Genomic DNA, 21,026 nt, shown 5'->3' with positions numbered 1-21,026 from the left:
TACCACTGGGGGAAACTCTTCCGGCACCAGTGCATGTGGCGAGCACACACACCTAACATGGAATGGACATGAGCAAACACTCAAAGAAGAATACTTACTACTGAGTGTATATTCCTACTGAAATCAACAGAACTACTCACACAACAAAGCACTGTACTCAGAAGTGTCTGCAGGACCACATTTTTATGAATTTGTCATTAGATTCAGTAGTAATAGTAAATAAGAGAGACAAGGTGGATGAGGTAATTTCTTTTATTGGACCAACTTCTGTCAAGCTTACATAGAGCTCTTCTTCAGGTCTGGGAAACGTACTTAGGCCTTGTCTACACTAGAGAGTTTTGTTGACACAAGTTAAGCTGACAATCAAAAACCAGTATAATTACATCGCTTGTGCATGTTCATACTAAGCTCCCTCTGTTGGCAGAGCGCATCCACAGCTGGTGTTCTAGCATTGACAGTGAGAGCAATGAACTATGGGTAGCTATCCCACTGTGGTACTCGCCATATTTTGCTGCTAGACTTTATGGGAAGGTGTTATGGATTGCAGTGCATCATGGGTACAGGCTCAACGTCCCATGATGCAGTTCTTTCTGTCCCAACATTCCATGGGCTTCCGACTGCATTTCATGGAATTTTTCAATGGCCTCTGTTTACTGCGCACCCACCATCTCTGTCTGATAAGATGGATCCCACACTGCTCTCTACTGTTGTGGTTACTGTTATGAACACATTGCGGATGGTCATGCAGTATATCATGAGTAAGGTTACATTTTAGTCACAGGTATTTTTAGTAAAAGTCATGGACAGGTCATGAACAGTAAACAAAAATTCATGGCCCATGACCTGTCCATGACTTGTACTATATGCCCCTGACTAAATCTTGGGGAGGGGGTGGCCTGGGATCCCTGCTGGTGCTGGGGAGGGGGGGAAGCGGACTGGTGGGGCTGGCAGGCTCCCGGCCTGGCTCCTCGTGGTTCCCCAGAAACAGCGACATGTCCCTCCCTCAACTCCTAGCTCTGCGCGCTGTCCCCACCCCAAGCGCCAGCTCTGCAGCTCCCATTGGCTGGGAACCTAGGAGCTGAGGGAGGGACATGTCGCCACTTCCGGGGAGCCCCCCAAGGGAAGAGCCGCCCAGAGCCCTCACCTCCTCCCACGCCCCCCCCCCAAAACTCCTGCTGCTGGAAGGGGGGCACAGTGGCACAAGACTGCCCCAGCAGCGGCTGGCCCATGGGCTGCCCAAGCTGCTCAGGCGGTCCCCAGGCCAGCCGCACTGACCACGGCAGAAGTCACAGAGGTCCCGGAAAGTCACAGAATCCGTGACTTCCATGACCTCTGTGACAAACTCTCAGCCTTAATCATGAGCTCCCAATCTGAACAGGAATTAGAATTTCCTGACTTGCTGTGTGCCATGGAAAGAAACAACACCAGATTACCTTTGGCATTCACGGAGCAATTGAACATGGTGGACCATCGCTTTTGGGCTCAGGAAACAAGCACTGACTGGTGAGATAGCATCATTATTCAGGTTTGGGATGATGAGCAGTGGCTGCAGAACTTTCGGATGCGGAAAGCCACCTTCCAGGAACTGTGTGTGGAGCTTGCCCCAGCACTGCAGCACCAGGACACCAAAATGAGAATTGCCCTCTCAGTGGTGATCGCTGTGTAGAAGCTGGCGACTCCAGACTGCTACCACTTGGTCGCAAATCACTTTGGAGTCAGGAAGTCAACTGTTGGGGCTGCATTAACCCAAGTGTGAAGGGCCATTAATCGCATCCTGCTACAAAAGACTGTGACTCTGGCAATGTGCATGAAATATTGGATGGCTTTTCAACAATGAGATTCCCTAACTGCGGCAGGGCAATAGATGGCACGCATTTTCTAATTTTGGCCCCGGATCATCTTGCAATGGAGTACATCACCAGAAAGGGTTACTTCTCTATGGTATTTCAGGTACTTATGGATCATTGTGGGTGTTTCACTGACATCAATAGGGTGGTCTGGGAAGGTGCATCTTGAGAAACACTGGCGTTGGGGCTGATTCCACTGTCCGCCACCCCCAGTCCCGCCGAAGTATCCATGGGGCTCTTAGCAATGGAGGTGGGGTCTCCCCCAAGGATGGCATCCAGCCCCTTATAAAAACGGCAGAACTTTGCCGCAGAACCAGAGCGTCTGTTTGCCTCCCTTGCCTTCTGGAATGCCTGCCTTAGCTCCTTTATCTTCGCACAGCACTGCTGCACGTCCCACTCATACCCCTTCTCCAACAAGCCACGAGAAACCTGACTATAGAGATCTAAGTTCCTACAGCCGGAGCAGAGATAGGACTGCACAGCCTCCTCTCCCCACAGTACCAGCAGATCCAACAACTCAGATGTGCTCCAAGCAGGAGAGTGTTTGCTGCGTGGAGCCACCCTGGTCAGCTGGGAAGATGTGTATTTGACAATAGTGCTTCTGTTTATTGTTAATTGTGTCTCTCCAGACTTGAACTTGAGAACCAACCCCCCAACAGCAGCAGAGCATCTGCGCAAGGTAAGAAAACGGCTGAGACAGACCAAGGAAGATACGTTCCAGGTGGTGCTGCAGCAGTCAAGACAGAAAACACTGAACGCAAGAAGTGGAGGGAAAGCGAAAAGCAGGAAAGACAAGAGAAGGATTCTTACAACAGGGATGCCACAGAGAAGCTGATTAAAGTTCTGGAGCATAGAATCATAGAATATCAGGGTTGGAAGGGACCTCAGGAGGTCATCTAGTCCAACCCCCTGCTCAAAGCAGGACCTAATCCCAACTAAATCATCCCAGCCATCAAACTGACATGCTCCAGACTCTTGTAACACTACAGACTGCGCAGATGCGTTCCCGCCCTCCCCTTCAGCACATTCAGAACTCTTTCCCATGCACTCCCCAAACTCGCGCTATGCATTCCTTTCTGGCACGTCGTGCTTTCTACACTCCACCCCCGCAGACAGCTTTTCAAATGAAAACTGGACCTATACTCAGCTATGAAGATCAGCACCCCTGGTACCGTCTACCCCACTGAGAGAGAGGTGTTGTGGTTTATTTGGCAATAAAAGCAAAGTTTTTTGAATTATAACCACTCTATTTGTTTACACGCAAGGTATGATACCTCATGGCACCTGCAAATCAACAGGCACTTTTATTAGTTCCTTACATTGAATCCTAGGCCATAACAATCACAACTGCTTCCTAGCATACCAAATGTAATTAACCATTGCAGTCCCCAGCACAGCAACAAACATTACAGGTTTTCATCTTCCAAGTGTTGCCTCAAGGCATCCCTGATTCTTATTGTCCCAAGCTGAGCCCCTCTAATAGCAATGGCACCTGGCTGCTCAAAATCAGCAGTCAGGTGTTCTGCTTCAGCAGTCCACCCCTGAATAAACCATTTGCCCTTCCCTTCACAAATATTATGCAGCGTACAACACGCGGCTATAACGATGGGAATATTTTCCTCATTCAGGTCTAACCTGCCATATAGGCATCGCCAGCATGCCTTTAATCAGCCAAACACACATCCAACCGTCACTCTGCACCTACTCGGCCTGTTGTTGAACCACTCCTTACTGCTATCTAGGTTTCCCATGTACAGCTTCATGAGCCATGGCATTAAGGGGAACACCGGGTCTCCCAGGATCACTATGGGCATTTCGACTTCCCCTACGGTGATCTTCTGGTCTGGAAAGAAAGTCCCTGCTTGCAGCTTTCTGTACAGGCCAGTGTTCCTAAAGATTCGTGCATTATGCACCTTTCTGGAGCAACCCACGTTAATGTCAGTGAAACGACCACAGTGATTCACAAGCACCTGCAAAACCATGGAGAAGAACCCCTTCCGATTGATGTACTTGGTCGCAAGGTAGTCCGGTGCCAGAATTGGAATAGGCCATCTATCGCCCCTCTGCAGTTAGGGAAACCCATTTCTGCAAAGCCATCCACAATTTTATGCATATTGCCAAGAGTCACTGTCTTTCGCAACAGGATGCAATTAATGGCCTTGCACACTTGAATTAACACAGCCCCAACAGTTGACTTCCCCACTCCAAACTGGTTCGCAACCGACCAGTAGCAGTCTGGAGTCACCAGCTTCCACACTGCAATCGCCATGCGCTTTTTCACCAAAAGGGGAGCTCTCATTCAGGAGTCCTTGCGCCACAGGAGCTGAGGAGAGCTCAGCACACAGTTCCAGGAAGGTGGCTTTACGCATCCGAAACTTATGCAGCCACTGCTAGTCATTCCAAACTTGCATAATGATGTGATGCCACCACTCTGTGGTAGTGTCCCGAGCCCAAAAGCAACGTTCCACTGTGTTCAACTCCTCCGTGAATGCCAAAAGCAATCTAATGTTGCTGCTTTCCATGTCGGACACCACGTCAGGCAACTGTGACTGCTGTTGCCTTTGTAACTTCAAGAATAACTCCACTGCCACTCGCGATGTGCTAGTCAGAGCTAGCAAAGCCGTGGAGAGCAGTGTGGGATCCATTCCTGCAGACAGATGTGACGGGGAAAGCAGAAAACAAGGGGAAATTGAAAAATGCCGCAAACTGAAGACAGGAGCACAAGGAATGCTGGGACGGAAAGCAGTGCATCACAGGGAATTGAGCCTGGACCCATGATGCGCCATGATCCCCTCTGCCTTCCCACAGTGCACTGCTCTCATTGGCAATGCAAGTGCCGCAAGTGTGAACACGCTATGCCACCAGTGGAAGACAATGTGAACACACAACAGCAGTTTTCTTCAAGCACTTTATCAGCGACTAAGCTCTCAGCGAAAAAACTCTGCCAGTGTAGACATAGCCTTCCAGTGTCATTGCTAAATACAAGGTGGAACAGATTGTTTACCATAAGTACTTAACAGATATATATCAAGGGACCATTCAAGGTGAAGCAGCCCATTAACATCCCTCCAGTCATAGGAGGGAAAGGAAGCAGGGGAGGCAGCTTTCCCCCCTAGGACTGGAGAGTGTTCACAGGCCACTTCACCTTGAATGGTCCCTTGAAATGTGTGTTAAGTACTTATGGTAAACAAACTGTTCCACCTTGTATTTGGCAGTGAAACTAAGTACATTTCCCAGACCTGAAGAAGAGCTCTGTGTAAGCTTGAAAACTTCTCTCTCACCAACAGAAGTTTGTCCAATAAAAAGATATTACCTCACCCATCATGTCTCTCTAGTAACCTGGGACCGACACAGCTACACCACCACATATAGTAATAGTAAATTAACTGTTGAAGAGAACCATGATGGTTTCCCATTGATAAGATATCCCTCCAACATGGTTCTCCTCTGAGAACTGCTCCTATATTGGTGCCCAATCCTTAATTGTGCTGTATTTATCGAATGTAAAAACATGTCTTCCTACTCTCTTATTTCAGTAGAGCATGGCACCAAACGTATGAACAACATTGAAAATTCTAAAAAACAGTACTAGCCTTGTCAACAAAAGCATTATTGCATGCTCAGATTCCATGGTAGTACATGTGTTAAAAATAACTTGTTTGATACATAATCAGGCCTAAAGAATAGTTGTGCTTAGAAACTTAAAATTCTTGTGAGAAAAGTATAATCTCTGTGATATGAACATACTAGTTTATAAAATACATTACTACCAAATGTTAAAATTAAAGAGATTCTTGTCACATATTGTTTTATATGCCCTGACTCTTTGTGTCCTGTATATTGCTGTCATTTTCCTGCTATATCAACAACATACAGACACAAGTAGCATACTGTACTCTATTTAAGAAGAAATTACAAATACTAAATGCAAACTCTGCATTAATACAATTTATTGTGGACATTTTACATGCATGTTAATAAAATCCAAGTTATGCTTCCCACGTAATCTAGAAGTCAATCTCTTTATACAGTAAAATAGAAAATACTACATCTGTACGTAGTGGTAACAATTGTACCTTCAAGTGTTTTCCATTTGGCTGAGTTATGATTGCTGTGGGAATCACAACTGATTTTCTTAACTTTAGTGTTGTCATTTGGCATGGGGCCAGCAACTCCTGAGTTCTATCCCAGCTCTCCCACTACAACCCCAGGCTCCTTGTCTCAATCTATTCTCCCAACTCTTACCCACTCTGCACTTGATACAGGTAGCTTTCTCCTCCTCACTACCTGGACCCAGCAGGGGGGCACTGATAGCATAGGAGAGAGAGCGTCCCTCCTCTCACTTCAAGTGCCTGAAACTAGCTTGGCCCACAGCAGCCCAAAGTTTCAGTTGCAGGGAAACTCCTGCTTAGTTTCCTGCACTCCCAGGGCTGGAACACACCCAGTGTAGATGGGACCTTGCGAGTTTTTAGCTGGGAAGCTCTAGAAAGTCTCTGAGCATGTGAGAAATGCAATTTTTAAAAACTCTTATAACCTGGTACATTTTCACAGGATGGCAGTAGGCATGTCCTTGACACAAAGGCCAATCTCCTGCCAAATTTCAAATCCTGGCTCAAACCTATGGGGGCTCTAGAGCTTCTCAAAAAAGGTTTCCAGTTTTTTTTTCCTATGTGTGCACACACTGTATTTTTTCCTTACTGCTTTTTCAGAAACCACTGAAACTTTCTGGCTGAAATTTTCTTTAAAAAGCAGACCGCATGTAAAATTTGGGCCCAAACAATTAATATTCGGCAAAGTTATAAGGAAATTAAAACAGGATCTTATAACGGGAAGTGTCTCGCAACTTTAATAATAGGCCCCCCTATAACAAAAACACCCACCCACCATGCACTAACACTTAGACTTAACAGAACAAAGTCATTTAAAAATAACCAGCTGTGAAGAGAAGCTGTCGCATAAAATGTGAAGCATTCTGTTTACATAATAAAGATTTATTTTCTTATTTTAAAAAGAGAGTTTTCCCATAGAATTTGTGGAAAAAAAAAATACATTATTGTCAGTGATAGATAAAAAAAGACAACCGTGGGCAAAGCCTGGTCTTCTGGTTTCTATTCCTAGCCCTACCACTAACTTACTGTGTGTCAGGGGCAAGTCACCACTTCTCCATGCCTCATTTGTAAATCAGGGATAATACTTTTCTACTTCACAGGCGTTTTGTGAGGGATTGTTCATTAGAATTTTATTAGCATTTGACAGATTTCAGAGTAGCAGCCGTGTTAGTCTGTATCCGCAAGAAGAACAGGAGTACTTGTGGCACCTTAGAGACTAACAAATTTATTTGAGCATAAGCTTTCGTGCGCTACAGCCCACTTCATCGGATGCATACATTTGTTAGTCTCTCTAAGGTGCCACAAGTACTCCTGTTCTATTAGCATTTGAGATTCTCAACTGGGGGCATTATTAAAAGAGTCCTGTGACATGCAAAGAATGCATACCTACTTACTAAAATGCTTTGAGGTTTTGAAATGAAAGTGTTAAGTACCACTATTATTTTATAAGCTCAGATCTAAATATTCAGACCTGAGAATATGCAGCCTCAATGGGCATTGCTTTCTAAATGGGAATATGCAGTCTATTCTAAAAGTGGTAGTATTATCCAAGCACCAATGGTGTAGAAGTATTCACTGGTAAGATAGATACAGTTTCCAGAACATCCCAAGGTTGGTTTTTTACTGAAGAAAAAAAAAAATATTCAATTGCATGGTAGCTTAGTTAGCTACTATAACACATTTTAGTCTGTCACCATTAAAATTTCTGGCGACTACATAAATATAAATTATTTTTAAAAGAGGTGTAGAACACCTAGACTATTACAATAACTGTTGTTTCTACCTTTCCCTCTTTTCTGTGTGTTGGCTTTCCTCTTGCTTCAGAGACTGAGTTTTCAATCCATTTCTCTCTCTCTCTCTCTCTCTCTCACACACACACACACTCCTGCTTTTGCTTGCATAGAATGTTCTACAATCGCCACAGCAAGAATTGTATCCAACTCTACATTTTTCTACTATGACTAATTGGCAGCCCGATGAATAGCACATGTAAGCGGCACCACCAGTTAACAGACCTGGATAGGATTTAGTTGTAATCTTGTATGAGATTAAGCTGATATTTGATAGAAATGCTAAGAATCAGAGCTTGGATTCTTCCAGGCTTAGCTTTTGCAAACATATTAGGTAGTAAAAGAGATTGACTAATATAAAGATGAGAATGACTAGGCCTTTATATAGATTATGAAAGCACACTTACATATTATTTCTTCTGAATGTTCTAACAGTAAACGTGGAATTATCAAAGCTAAAACCCTGGGGCTGAATAAATGAAAGTGCAGCTGCTAGAGGTAGCAGAGAGAAGTTTAAAAAGAAAGCCATCTTATTTCCTAAATTTGGCCTGTGTATGCAAGATACATCAAGCAAAACCTGAGACTGAAGCAGACGTGAAAAAAAAAAATGCAGATATTTGATTACTGTGTTAGATTCTGAGTTCACACTTATCTTCTCCGTAAGTTTATTCACATGTAAGTGTTCACTACACATTCAAAATGCAGTCCAGTCTATAACCTACACAGGGGTCAGTTCAAGCTACTTGAACAACCAAGGCTGGAGTTGTAGCAGGAGACCAAATCCCGGTAGCCCCATCTTGTAAATCAAAGGTAATGGTTTGGCTGCATTGTATATCTCTTGAATTGGAACAGGTCTCAGGCTGTTTTCGAAAGTATGCATGCCTGGGACAGAATGTATCTTAACATGACCCAGAAGCTGAAAGCCTGCCAAGAAGCAATTTAAAAAAAAGAAGGCAGCCATGGTTGTTTCAAAGCCTTCTGATCCAAGGTCAAAACAATAGAGCATCATGGACATTTTAGGCGCTTTAGTCCACTCCAGATACAATGCAAGGGACCTTTTATTTATTATTTGTTATTTATTGCTTTATTGTTATTTCACATTATTTCTGCCCAGGAGTGTCTGCTGATGTATGAAATAAATGGATTAAAACCACAAATCTAGTAAAAAAATTAAAGGATATGGTATCCTCCCAGGGTGAAAGTTAGGGAGGAAACATTCTCCTGCCTTCCTCTTTAGTCTCAGTCAAAAGGAGGAGTGCACCTGAAGAGTCTTCTAGCTTATCAAGAGTAGTCTAGGTAACAGGAAAGGTTGTCTCTATCATCTCCTGTTTCCCAGGGTTGACATCTCTCTCCTGAACAGGCTGCAGTCTTGTGTAAGTTCTCCTGCTGGATGGCAGTCTCCCTCTGACTCTCAGAAATTGTTTATCTGGAAATGGAGGTTGTTGGATTTTTGTTTCTTTTATTGTTTTTGGCTTTTAATTTGGCCAAAGGGCTAAGCTAAACTAAATCCAAGAAACCAAAGCTATTCTTCAATCCATGAGTCCAGGGATCCACTAATTTTCCTTTCCCCTCCACTCCCTCAGAATGTTTGGAAATGCTGAATGGAGAAGTAGGAGAGGGTGCACATGCACTATAATGGACACTGCTTGGAGAAGGTTCTCCTGTTAGGCAGCACCAGGCAATGCATTACCCGTAAGTGGCAATATGCAGAGCCCCTTGAAGAACTGTATGACCAATAATATTCACATGTATTGGGAGCCCTGCCTGCCAAATGCCTGAGTCATCCCTGCTCTAGAATTTTCATTTTCATGAGCACTAAATAAAATCAAACCAAATAAAATAGTTCCACCCCTAAATAAAACAAATTCATTTCACAGAAGGCTTAGCAATATGGAGTTTATACATTTAATACAATTCATAGTAGTCCTCTCCGCTTATTAGAGTTCACTAAATAGTCTAGGTCATCAAAAATTTGCTTCAATTCTTAGAACTCTATTCTCTTACTAATAGACTTAGAGTGATAGTTTTAAGCTTTCAGTAACGATCCCCAGGTATTCTGCCTATGGTACCTTGTCTTCTGCTCCACTCAACTTAAAAAAAAAAAAAATCATTTAAAAAAAGACTTCTTATTAAAAAGAAATAGCGTTAAGACATGGCCTCTGATGCATCCATTGTTGTAAGTCCATTATTGTAAATTCATCTTAACTACTCAATAATTCTCTCAATGTGCAAGAATCCTCAGGTGGCACAGGACTGGCACAGTGGTTCCAACACAACCCAGCCAGTGCAACTTAGAGAAGACCAGAGACTGCTTTAAATTGAACCTAGAGACAGAATCATGGAGTTGTAAAGCCTCTTATTTCCCTATCCTCTTACCTGTTCTGAGTTGGAAGAGCTACTCCTGGGGACCTGGCCCACAGCCTCGCCACAGTTGAAGCTGCAACAAGGTTCCTCTGTCCACTTTAGTGAGGAGCTAACTTTAGGCTGCACTCTACATGACTGTGATTTGGAGCTTGGTATGGCTCAGCAGCTTAGAACTTAGTAGCTATAGAGTTCCCACCTGGCTGTGTGACAGAAGCAGATTCAAGAGTGGGAAGCCCCTCGGTGTTCCCCCACAGCACAAAGATTAGGGAGGAAAGACATCACTGGATAATTTCAACTAGCAGCTCAAGCCAATGGTTCTTATTAAGCACTGTGCTTATCTGGCACCAGGCACTGAACAGGGGAAGTAATGCAGGAAAGTTCCTTATCACGGACACACATGCGATGGATGGATGGACGGACACGGACGAAAAATGATGAGAATAAAGATCCTAGTGGTTCTCTTCACCAGGGAAGGGTGGGAGGCGTGTTTGAAATTCCAGCATTTCTATTCCAAAACCGATGTAGGAAGGGTAGTTACAATCTTGGTGGCTCCTGTTGCAAGGTTTGGGGCAAAGGGAGTGTTATTCCAGCAGTTTGAACTGTGCTTATGAGAATTCAACTTGTGCTGTCATCCTGTCATTCCACATGCAGGAAAAAAACGAAACCTGAGAGTATATTTGTGGTGACTATAGATGTGTACTAGAGAAGTCTACTTCACTACATCAAATTAAGTAAATCATGACAACCCATGGCTAAATAAAAGTTTTGTATAAATGCTGAATCTTAAAATTATTGTGGTTTTTATTAAGTCTGATAGTGCTTGATGATTAAGTGTAATTAGTATCCTTCTATAAAGGATTTAATTTTTTAATCCTTGATACAAGAACACATTCACATAAATTTAACCTGAGAGGCTAAAATATTTTTGTATTTTCATTTTGAAAGATTCTGCTCAGCAAAAAACTTAATTTTTCTAGAATTTAATTAATATTCCAAGCCTATAATTCATTTTCTCCCTTTGAAGTATTGACCAGGACATGGCAATTCAATAAGCTAAAACAGATGTGATCAAAACATTCATTATTGTTCTGTTTGGCAAATGAATGTGTTTTACTCAAGTGTAAAAATGTAAAACTTTTGACTACTTAAAATATATTCTGCTCTATTAGTAAACATATTGAAAGAACTGATTTAGGATTACAATACTCCATTTTAACACGCTTGCTTCATGTTTCAGTATTGTCAAGCTAGGAATTTAAACACATTTTTTCATCAGATTACATATAAATCAGACAAACCAAAAAAGGGAAAGTTTACTTAATCTTTCAATACATGAATTTTTAAAACACTGAGATATTTGCTTATGTAAGATGACTCAATAATTACTACCATTAGATCATTAACTTTGCTATCGAAGAATTAGATGTCATCCATTAAATCGAACTACCAAATTACTAGAATGGGTGTTGCATAAACAGTCTATTTTTTGACTTTTGCTAGGTGCAAATCCAATAATCTTACATCAACACATACCTCTTCCAGCTCTCCTGAAGAAACAGGATTATCCTCATATGTAGGGAAATGGCAACCTGCTTTGCAACTGCAAAACCTGTTTATTTCTTCATGTTGCTCCACTATTCTGCAGTTTATTTTGGAATTTTCCATATCCCTCATATCTAGTGATTCTTTCATACTGCACTCTAAGCAGGGATTTTGGTTTCCAACTGGCAACATTCCAGCTGATTCTTCCTGGGAATCCAGTGATGTTTGTGCACTCTTCTCCATTCCAGACTTCTTTAATCTGGGAAGGAATTTTCCAGATTCAAGCTCTAACTTTCCATAGTAATGCCCTTCTTTTTCTGCATCTTCTTCTAGTGGTTTGAGATCTGCTTGTGTATCTTCAAACACGTCTACTTGGGAAGGGGCTGGAATACTTCCTTCATCTTTTTCTGACTCAAATTCTGACTCACTTCCACCCCCTGGAGAAAGCTCAGATGCAGAAATTGGGCGAAAGTGAGTTCTTGGAGAAATCCGTATAGCCCTGTACTGCGTCCTGTCAACACCACATATCCTGGGATGAAAAACTTCACTGTCTGAATCAGAGCACAGAATTGATTTGGGTTTAAAACTAGGGCTGAAAGATGCAATTCCTTCTGGTTCGAATGAACACTCTACATGAAGAACTTGTGAAAATGGATTGTTCAGGTCAAAGGAAGAGAATGAATATTCAAGTCCAGGTTCTTCGACTTGAAAGTTACCACAAGCTCCCAGTAAGTCTTCATGGAAGATAAAAGAAAACCCCTTATTCAATCCATTATCTCCATTCTTCGATTGCTGATTCTGTTCAAATGATACAAATGGCCTCCATAATTGCCTGTGACCAGGAGCAAAGCTGTTTCCTGGTGTCATGAAGACATCTGTACCAGCTATTGTCACTACATCAGAAGCTGCACACTGTAATAAGCTTCCTTTTGTGTGACTGGGGGGCACTAGTGCCCATTCTCCATCACTATTAAATGTTTTGAGCTCCCCATACACACCACCAAGTATAAATGAGTTTTCTTTATCCTGGTTTATGTCCCAAGGTTTTGATGGTGTAGTATAATCACCACCATCTATTTCTGATAAATCATTTGCAACAAATGCTCTCTTCTCCAAGTTCTCTTTTTGACCTTCCCAAAGATGATACTCTGATCTCTGCACTGCCTTATTAGGTTCCTGGAGGGTTTCAACTTTTGCTTCAGTATCTAAGCAGCAGCAGTAGTTATTTACATCAGTTGAAAACAATTCATCTTCTATTCCTTCTATCTCTACCATTGCTGCAGAATTTCTGTCTGTCATATTTGTCCAAATGTCTTTAATAACCCCTGAGCTATAGCCATCTCCATGTGGGCTGCTTTCACTAGACACTTGTGTTGTTTCATAATCTTTACCTTCTCCTTTTTGTTCTAGCTGAATACCACAGACAGATTCTAGTTTAGATTTTTTTTTGAAAACCAAAGTGGGTATTTCTCCTAAAGTTCTAGCTTGTGGCTGGCAAGTTTCTTCTTGAAAAAAATCTAGAATTTCTTCATCTACGTAACTTGAAGACACCCTAGGAACTACATAATTTATATCTTCTGCATTAAATTGTGTGGATTCTTCAAATGGAATATTTAAAGTTTCATTGTCTGAACGTGTTTCTTCCGAGTGTGACCATGGACTACAAGTTCTTGTTGAAAGATTGGAACAGTGTTCATTTTCATCAAAGGCACTATTTTTGGTCCATATGAGCAATCTAGACTGTGTCTTTCCAAGCATATTAGCACTGCTACTAGAATCTGCATTTTCATTTCCCAAATTGAGTGTTTCAAAAGAAAATGGTAAAACAGAATTTCTGCATTGCACTTCAAACACTGAAAAACAAGAGTTTATACCAGACCCTTCATTAATATCCAAAAAGAGCTCTTGATTGCCAGCAAGCATGTGTGAATTAAGCATTGTGCTGTCTAAGATAGGAGAATCTGCTCCAAAACTTTCTCCATCTGCATCACCAGAGCTAGAAGATGAACAGCACTCCCAAAATTGAGCTAAATTACTAAGGTCTTGCAAGAACCACCCTTCAGCACCAACAGAGCTGGTTGAATCTGTCCATATTGCACTTTCCCCTTGCAACTCCATTCCATCTAACACTATGCAACATTCTGCCTCAAAATCAGATTTCTCTTTACTTTTTTGTCGAATCATATTCAAAATCCGACTTTCTCCTTGCATTTTATCTGAGGCACCAGGATCCAACATGGATTGATCAATATCCACTTCATAGAAGTGTGTTAGTTCTGACAGATGAACATCATCCAAATATTTATCGTCCTCTGGTTGAGAACATATTGAGGTCCCAGTGAGGTCAATATCCTCATTTAGAACTGCAGGCATTTCTACAAAGTGACCATCAATAAAAGTACCTGCTGCGAGGTATGTTTTATGAATATTATTGTTGCTAATACAAAGACCATGCACTGATTCGGACAATTCTTCTACAGCCTCTGATGTTATATCACACGTATCTTGTCTGTTGCGGTATGTAGTCTCAAGCTTACTTTTTCTGCTCAGAGGAACAAAGTATTCTGTAATCGGCTCAGTATACCACAAGGGTTCTTCTTTATATTCCTTTTCGTTTCTGCTGTTTAAATACAGATCTTTTCCATCATTACTGCCAGTTTCTTTCCTTCCAATTTCTTTTAATGGTCTTTTACCCCTTTTACACAGCTGTTTGATCGATCCACTGCTGCTGCTACTTCCACTATGGATTTTTCTTTCGGTCTTTTCACCAGTTTTCACTGAAAGCCTGCTTTGCCCATTCCGCCCCTTTTTATTTCGAACCTCCCTTGTTTTATGTCTTACTTTAATACATTTCACTGATGCTTTTAATTCACCTTGATTACCACTTGAACTTGAGCCTGCTTCACTGGAACCAGACGACCAGGAGCGAGGACGCATCTTTCCCTCAGACTTATGTCGGACTTGCTTTTTATATAAAGCAGGCTTATCTTCAACAGTGCCATTACTGAACTTGTTCTCTCTCTCAGTTTTACTTTTTTTCTGCTGGGTTCTTTCATGTACAGTGGCAGACACTTTGTTACTTCTCTCTTTAGTTACTTCACTTTCACTATTGCAGTCCTTTGGAGAGGATGTATCAGTGCTAGTTGGTGGAGCATTGGATGAAGATGAGGAGCTAGAGTAAGAGCAAACTTTGGATTTATTCCATACAGTCATAATTTCTTGCAGGCAAATTGGCTTCTCAGAAAGAGGAGGAAATGCTTCATAATACCTGAAAGAAAAAGAAAAGAGATATTTAAATTCAGTTTTTAGAACTTCTACAGGCACTTTTGAAATACTTAATTTCCAATTTTGCTTTTTTCAAGTTCTTTTACTTCCATAATCACTAGAATATTCTACAACCCAAGAGATCCCAAATACCAAGCATAATTTAGTGTATTTGAATGATGATACAACAGAAAACCACCTAAAAGTGTGCACAGAATTATATTAGATAATTATATTTTAAATATAATTATATTTTAAAAACCCACAATATATACAATCCTGAAAGCTGCTGAGCATCCTCAATTCCTACTGAAGCCAATGGGAGCGGAGGATGTTCAAAACCATGAAGGTTCAGCTATGAAGTTATCAGATGACATAGCTTTTCACTAGAAATTTTTAACTTAACTGTTTGGAATTTATGATTTCCCCTATTAAAACTGCACTATTCAATGCTCTACAGAAGCTCTAAAGCCAATCTATCAATTGTCAAATGACTTACATATATGCAACATGAGAAACTTCCTACATCAGCAACAAACAAATTGTAAGCACCTAGAGGATAATAGGGTTATATAGAATAGGCAGCATGGATTTGTTAAGAACAAATCATGTCAAGCCAACTTAATTTCCTCCTTTGATAGTATTATTGACCTAGTGGATAGGGAGGAAGCAGTAGATGTGATATACCTTGATTTTAGTAAGGCTTCTGACAAAGTTCCACATGACATTCTCATAAGTTAACTAGGGAAATGGGGTCTAGATGAAATTACTATAAGATGTGTGCAAAATTGTTTGAGAGACCATACGCAAAGAGTTGTTGTCAAGCTGGGAGGGTGTATCCAGTAGGGTTTTGTAGGGGGTCAGTCCTGGGTCCAGTACTATTCAATATTTTCATTAATGACTTGTATAATGGAGTAGAGAGTATGTTTATAAAATTTGCAAATGATACCAAACTGGGAGGGGTTGCAAGCACTTTGGAGGACAGATTTAAAATTCAAAATGAGGTTGACAGATTAGGAGAATTAGCCTGAATTCAAGAAGATGAAATTCAATAAAGAGAAGTGCAAAGTACTTCACATAGGAAGGAAAATTCAAATATAAAATGGGGGAATAACTGTCTAGGAGATAGTACTGATGAAAAGGACCTGGGTGTTATAGTGGACCACAAACTGAATACCATGTGATGCAGCTGCAAAAAAGACTAATGTGATTCTGGGGTGTATTAACAGGAGTGTTGTATGTAAGACACAGCAGGTAACGGTCTTGCTCTATTTGGCATTCGTGAGGCTCCAGCTGGAGTACTGTGTCCAAATCTGGGGACCACAATTTAGGAAGAATGTGGACAAACTGGGAAGAATCCAGAGGACAGCAACAAAAATGATGAAAGGTTTAGAAAACCTGTACTATAAGCAAAGGTGGAAAAACCTGTCCATGTTTAGTCTTGAGAAAGGAAGACTGAGAGGGGACCGGATAACAGTCTTCCAATATGTTAAGGGCTGTTATAAGGAGGAGGATGATCAATTGTTCTCTATGTCCAGTGACAATAGGACAAGAAATAATGGGCTTAATCTGCACCAAGGGAGATTAGGTTAGCTATTGGGAAAATCTTTAACTATAAGGGTAGTTAAGCACTGGAATAGGCTTCCAAGGGAGGTCGTGGATTCCACATCACTGGAAGCTTTTAAAAACAAGTTAGACAAACACCTTTACGGGATGGTCTGGGTTTACTTGGTCCTGCCACAGCGCAGGGGGCTGGACTTGATGACTTCTCGAGGTCCCTTCCAGCCCTACAATTCTATGATTCTATAGTTTTTTAAAAGAAAAGCAAATTATGACTAATACGTGATACTAATTTGCATTAACCAGTGAGAAGTTTTAAATATACATTCTAGTAACCCCAAACTCTGGGAACATTGTTATAGCCACTGTGACAAGCTTTTCAAATATATTTTTTTATTTGAGTCAAGCCATGGAAACAGCCTACACAACTACTACTTTAAAATCAGGGTCCCAAGCATATGTGACCTGAGACTCTCTGGCATGCCCATCACAAGTAGGAACACCATAATCCCTATATGTTCTTAAAATTATTATGTTATATATCATTTAGATCAACTGTAAATTTATGGGATCCAAAGAGTCTTAAAAGCCACTGTAATGAAGGCACATTTCTCAATCCACCACCATGCCCCACCCCCACATTTCAAAAATAGCCTCCCACTAACAAACCATGTAACACATATATGATCTGCTTAGATAATAGTTTGTACTTGTTTGTACAGAATGCCAAACAAACTGTCTCCTTTAAATTTGTGAAGTTTAAATTAACATGCAGGGGTCTGGACTAGACAACCTCTCGAGGTCCCTTCCAGTTCTATGATTCTGTGCTTCTATGGTAAAAACAGGCACTGCTACCTCAGCTTTATCTACACTAGGGCTTGCACTAGTTGCAATTTTTTTGGTTAAGTTTCACAAATGCAGACAAGTCTGAAATACATTATTTTCCTTAACTTTAAATGATTTCTGAGATTGATATTCAAGATATCTATACAGGGAAATTTCCCCCCCGCCAATGACTACCCATTCAAAAAAAGTTTACAATTCTATGAGATCCGTAAATTGGCACAATTATCAGTGTAATAAGTGTAATGCTGTAATAAGCAATGTTGGGGTCACTTATCTGAACATTAAACTCACTATGTAAGTTCCTTTGAATATTATTTTGAACATTAAGGTATGATAATTTTTCTCTCTTTTTTTAAAAAAAAGAGATATTGTCAACTTAATGACACTTCTGACACATTTTACCTGTTGCTACATCAGTATCAGAAAGGTTGCTTATAATTCTTTAATTGAAAGATAAAGACAAAATCATACTTCTTTCCCCAAAGAAGTCAAAAGCAAAACTATTGTTTTCAGTGGTAGCAGCACTTTGTTTACAGTCGACTTCATACTTTCCCCTTTTTGTATGGAAGACAACACTGTCTTAAAGATATAATACCATAATTATACCACCACAAATCTGGAATGGGGACAAAAAGGTTGGAATAGTACCTGAAACTACTTTTAGCACTTTAATTTGTGTAGCTGACACAGTCCCCTTAATAAAAATTGGAAAAATTTAAATAAATAGAACACTACAGTTTAAAAATTCAATTCCATAAGTGTCAACAAAAATAAAGTTGGCCTTGTTGCAAATATATAAGGCATCAAACACCTAGAACACAGAACACTACATGTGCAAAAGGGGACTGTAGGAATAACTTTAAATTTCCTGACTTTTTAACCACTTTATTTAGAAGATTTTAAGTTTCAAGTTAAAAGAAACATACATTTCCACTTGATCCTTTGCTGTGGGAGATAAATCAGCCTCAGGAGACAAAGAACCCTCTAACTTTTTGTTAATCTTCTCCTCTGTTATGAAACAAAATGCCAGAAAGTTATACCTTAGTTTTACAGAGAAATTCAGAAAGTTATTAAATATAAACTAAAAGTATCTAACAAAAAGACAGGATATACACCAGTAGTTAAATATTTACAATAATATATGGTAACCTGTTATTACTTAGCAATAAAAACAATTTCATGTACAGAAATTGTTATAAAGTGTAACCTAAGATTAAGAGTTTCTAAAATAATCTAATTAAGCCCCATTAATTTCACCAAAGATGACCAGGATGCAACTGTGGGCTACACTATGCCCTAGCTACACTCTTTTCCAATTCAGCATTTTACTGTACTTAGTTTGTCAATATCCTTAATCTCTTTTGGAAATTCTACATGTAAAATAAGACTAATTGTCCATTTAACACGTAATTGCTATTGGTTTTGGCATCTAACTGCTCATGTATTTCAGTGGGAAAAAATTAAACTCCAGAGCAATTAGTGTAATTATTTTTGCGGCGGGAGGGGGAAATGCAGAGGGGGGATTTCAGTTGCAAGGGCTGTGTATAATATAGGATTATGAATTTTCCTATGAAAATATACAAGATATAAAAATGCAGTTGATGTACATACTTGTCTTTTTTACTCATATCAAAATAAATGGTTTTATATAATCAACAACACAGAGGCAGCTCGAGGGGGTCACTGAAAGGCAACCCAAAGAACTCACTGTGAATGTTGAGAGAGTGTGCTTCTTTTTATGGTTAAAGAGTTATACTTATGCTGGATGCTCACAGTGATACACAGATGTTCTTATAAACACTGGAATCCAAAGAGCATGACTTATAACATCTGAAATCATGTTTAGAACAGTTAGATTTATTTCTTCTGAAAGACTGAAGCAAAAGAAAGTAACAGTTTAAGATGTGAATTAGGGTTGCATATATAAGTATAGAAAAGAACTATCAAAAAGGGAAAAATATATTTACTTGATTTTAAACTTTTTTGTTTTTGTTTTCGGTTTTTTAAAAGGGTGTCTGTTTAGAACAGTGGTTCCCAAACTTTAACAACCCATGAACCCCTTTCACTAAAATGTCAAGTCTCATTAACCCCCTCCTAAAAATGAACATTTCCATGGATTTTCTCCCTTACCTCAGCATAAATTATAAAAGCATTGATCTTGGACATATAAAAATTGTTTTTATGACATGCTTATTACACACTATTAATTATTTATCATTACAGTATTTTTATTATGTTATGAAAATGGCAACACTCTTCCAAGATCTCACTTCTGTAGCTTGTATCACTTTTGATTAAGCCTGTTATAAGACAAGGCTCCTATCAGAGGTGCCAGTAGAAAAAAGGGGTGAGGGAGCAAAGCCCCCATGCACCACAGGGACTGGGGGGGCACTGCCAGAAAAGTGGGGGGCCCAGGGAGGCCACCGGAAAAAAAGGGCAGGGACCCACAGGGAGGCGTGCTGATGTGGGGGCATCATGTGACCCTCATCACCCCCCATACTGGCGCCTCTGGCTCCTATGTTTCATCAAGGAGTATCAGATGTGAAACAGCATGAAGGTATTTAAGAAACCAACTCAAAGAGTTCCTCCTACACAAGCATTCAGGTCTTGAGCAGTCCAGGTAAACAATGCATGTTACAACAAAGCTTAAACTTGTTCTTCATAATAATTTAAAAACAACAGTAGCAGCCTATTTAATTTTAAAAACAGCAAAAAAATATCCACCTCCCTTTCTATTTCGTAAAAGGAGTCTTGAAGTTTAAATCTCCTCAGCGTGATAGATATGCTTGCTTTGATCTGCTTAGCTCTTGGATGTCCCCAAGGGTCCGGGCTGCCTGGGGTCCTTATGGACAGTTCTGTCCGCCATTAGGGAATTTTTTCGTGAGAACCCCCTGTAACATTTTGTGAACCCCCAGGGGTTCACGAACCCCAGTTTGGGAACCACTGGTTTAGAAGTACTGCCACAACAGCCTTTTGGCTATACAATGGAACAAGGCTACTAAAATTCAACTTTCTTGGTTTGTTTTATTCTGATTTTCAGAGAGAGAAGTCTTATTTAAGAAAGAGTGAAATTTTTATTTATTTCTGTTTTTCGTGAGTGTGCAAGACACTTGATTTTCACTTGACTGAATATGTACTGCTGTTGAATTGTCAAAATATGCTGCCCTATGGTTAGATGAATGTTCAGCTACTATGAACTCTGGTTGTAGACTCTACAACTATATTTTATGTAAAGTAATATGAAGTCATTCCAAATCATATGTGAATATTATAGGACTGCAGAACTTTAGTATAAATGAAGATCAAGCGTTTTAAAGTCTTAACAAGAGAGGTTTATGGAGAGAAAATAGTGCAGTAGTAGCATTTTGAGAAGAAAAAGTGCAAGAGTAGCACTGTGAGGTTCCACTTTTACAGTCTCAATTTAGATATCAAATGTAAGTAAAAGGTTCTTCCCCTTAGACCTGGCGAGTCCCATTTACAGCCTCAGTTACATTCAATGTAGTCTTTAAATTATGACCTGACACCTAAGCAACCTCACTTCATGTTAGTGGGTTTTCACAGATATACTTGATTGTTTCATAACTGTAATTTAGTAATCTATTCTTAGTAAATGAGTGGTAATGTACAAAAAGAAACAGAATCCAGCTCACAATCTCTTATCTTTGTTGAGGCTGCAATGTGACCAGGAATAAAAATTCACCAAA

General features: G+C 40.3%; 1 protein-coding gene across 5 annotated transcripts in view; it reads right to left on the bottom strand.

The window, feature by feature from the left end:
- Positions 1-21,026, bottom strand: part of KIAA0232 (KIAA0232 ortholog) — a 98,847-nt gene that overhangs the window by 8,795 nt on the left and 69,026 nt on the right. For all 5 annotated transcript variants that reach the window (XM_026648055.1, XM_026648057.1, XM_026648058.1 and 2 more), the window contains 2 exons: positions 18,249-18,330; positions 11,644-14,920 (listed from right to left, as the gene is read on the bottom strand). In XM_026648055.1, the coding sequence (XP_026503840.1) occupies positions 11,644-14,920; positions 18,249-18,330 (3,359 nt within the window). The remainder of the gene's footprint in view (positions 1-11,643; positions 14,921-18,248; positions 18,331-21,026) is intronic.

This window comes from Terrapene carolina, unplaced genomic scaffold (genome assembly GCF_002925995.2).
Source record: "Terrapene carolina triunguis isolate 2854851 unplaced genomic scaffold, T_m_triunguis-2.0 Scaffold66, whole genome shotgun sequence".
NCBI lineage: Eukaryota > Metazoa > Chordata > Testudines > Emydidae > Terrapene > Terrapene triunguis.
Note: the sequence above shows the minus strand (reverse complement) of the source record. Positions and strands in the feature narration are given on the sequence as shown.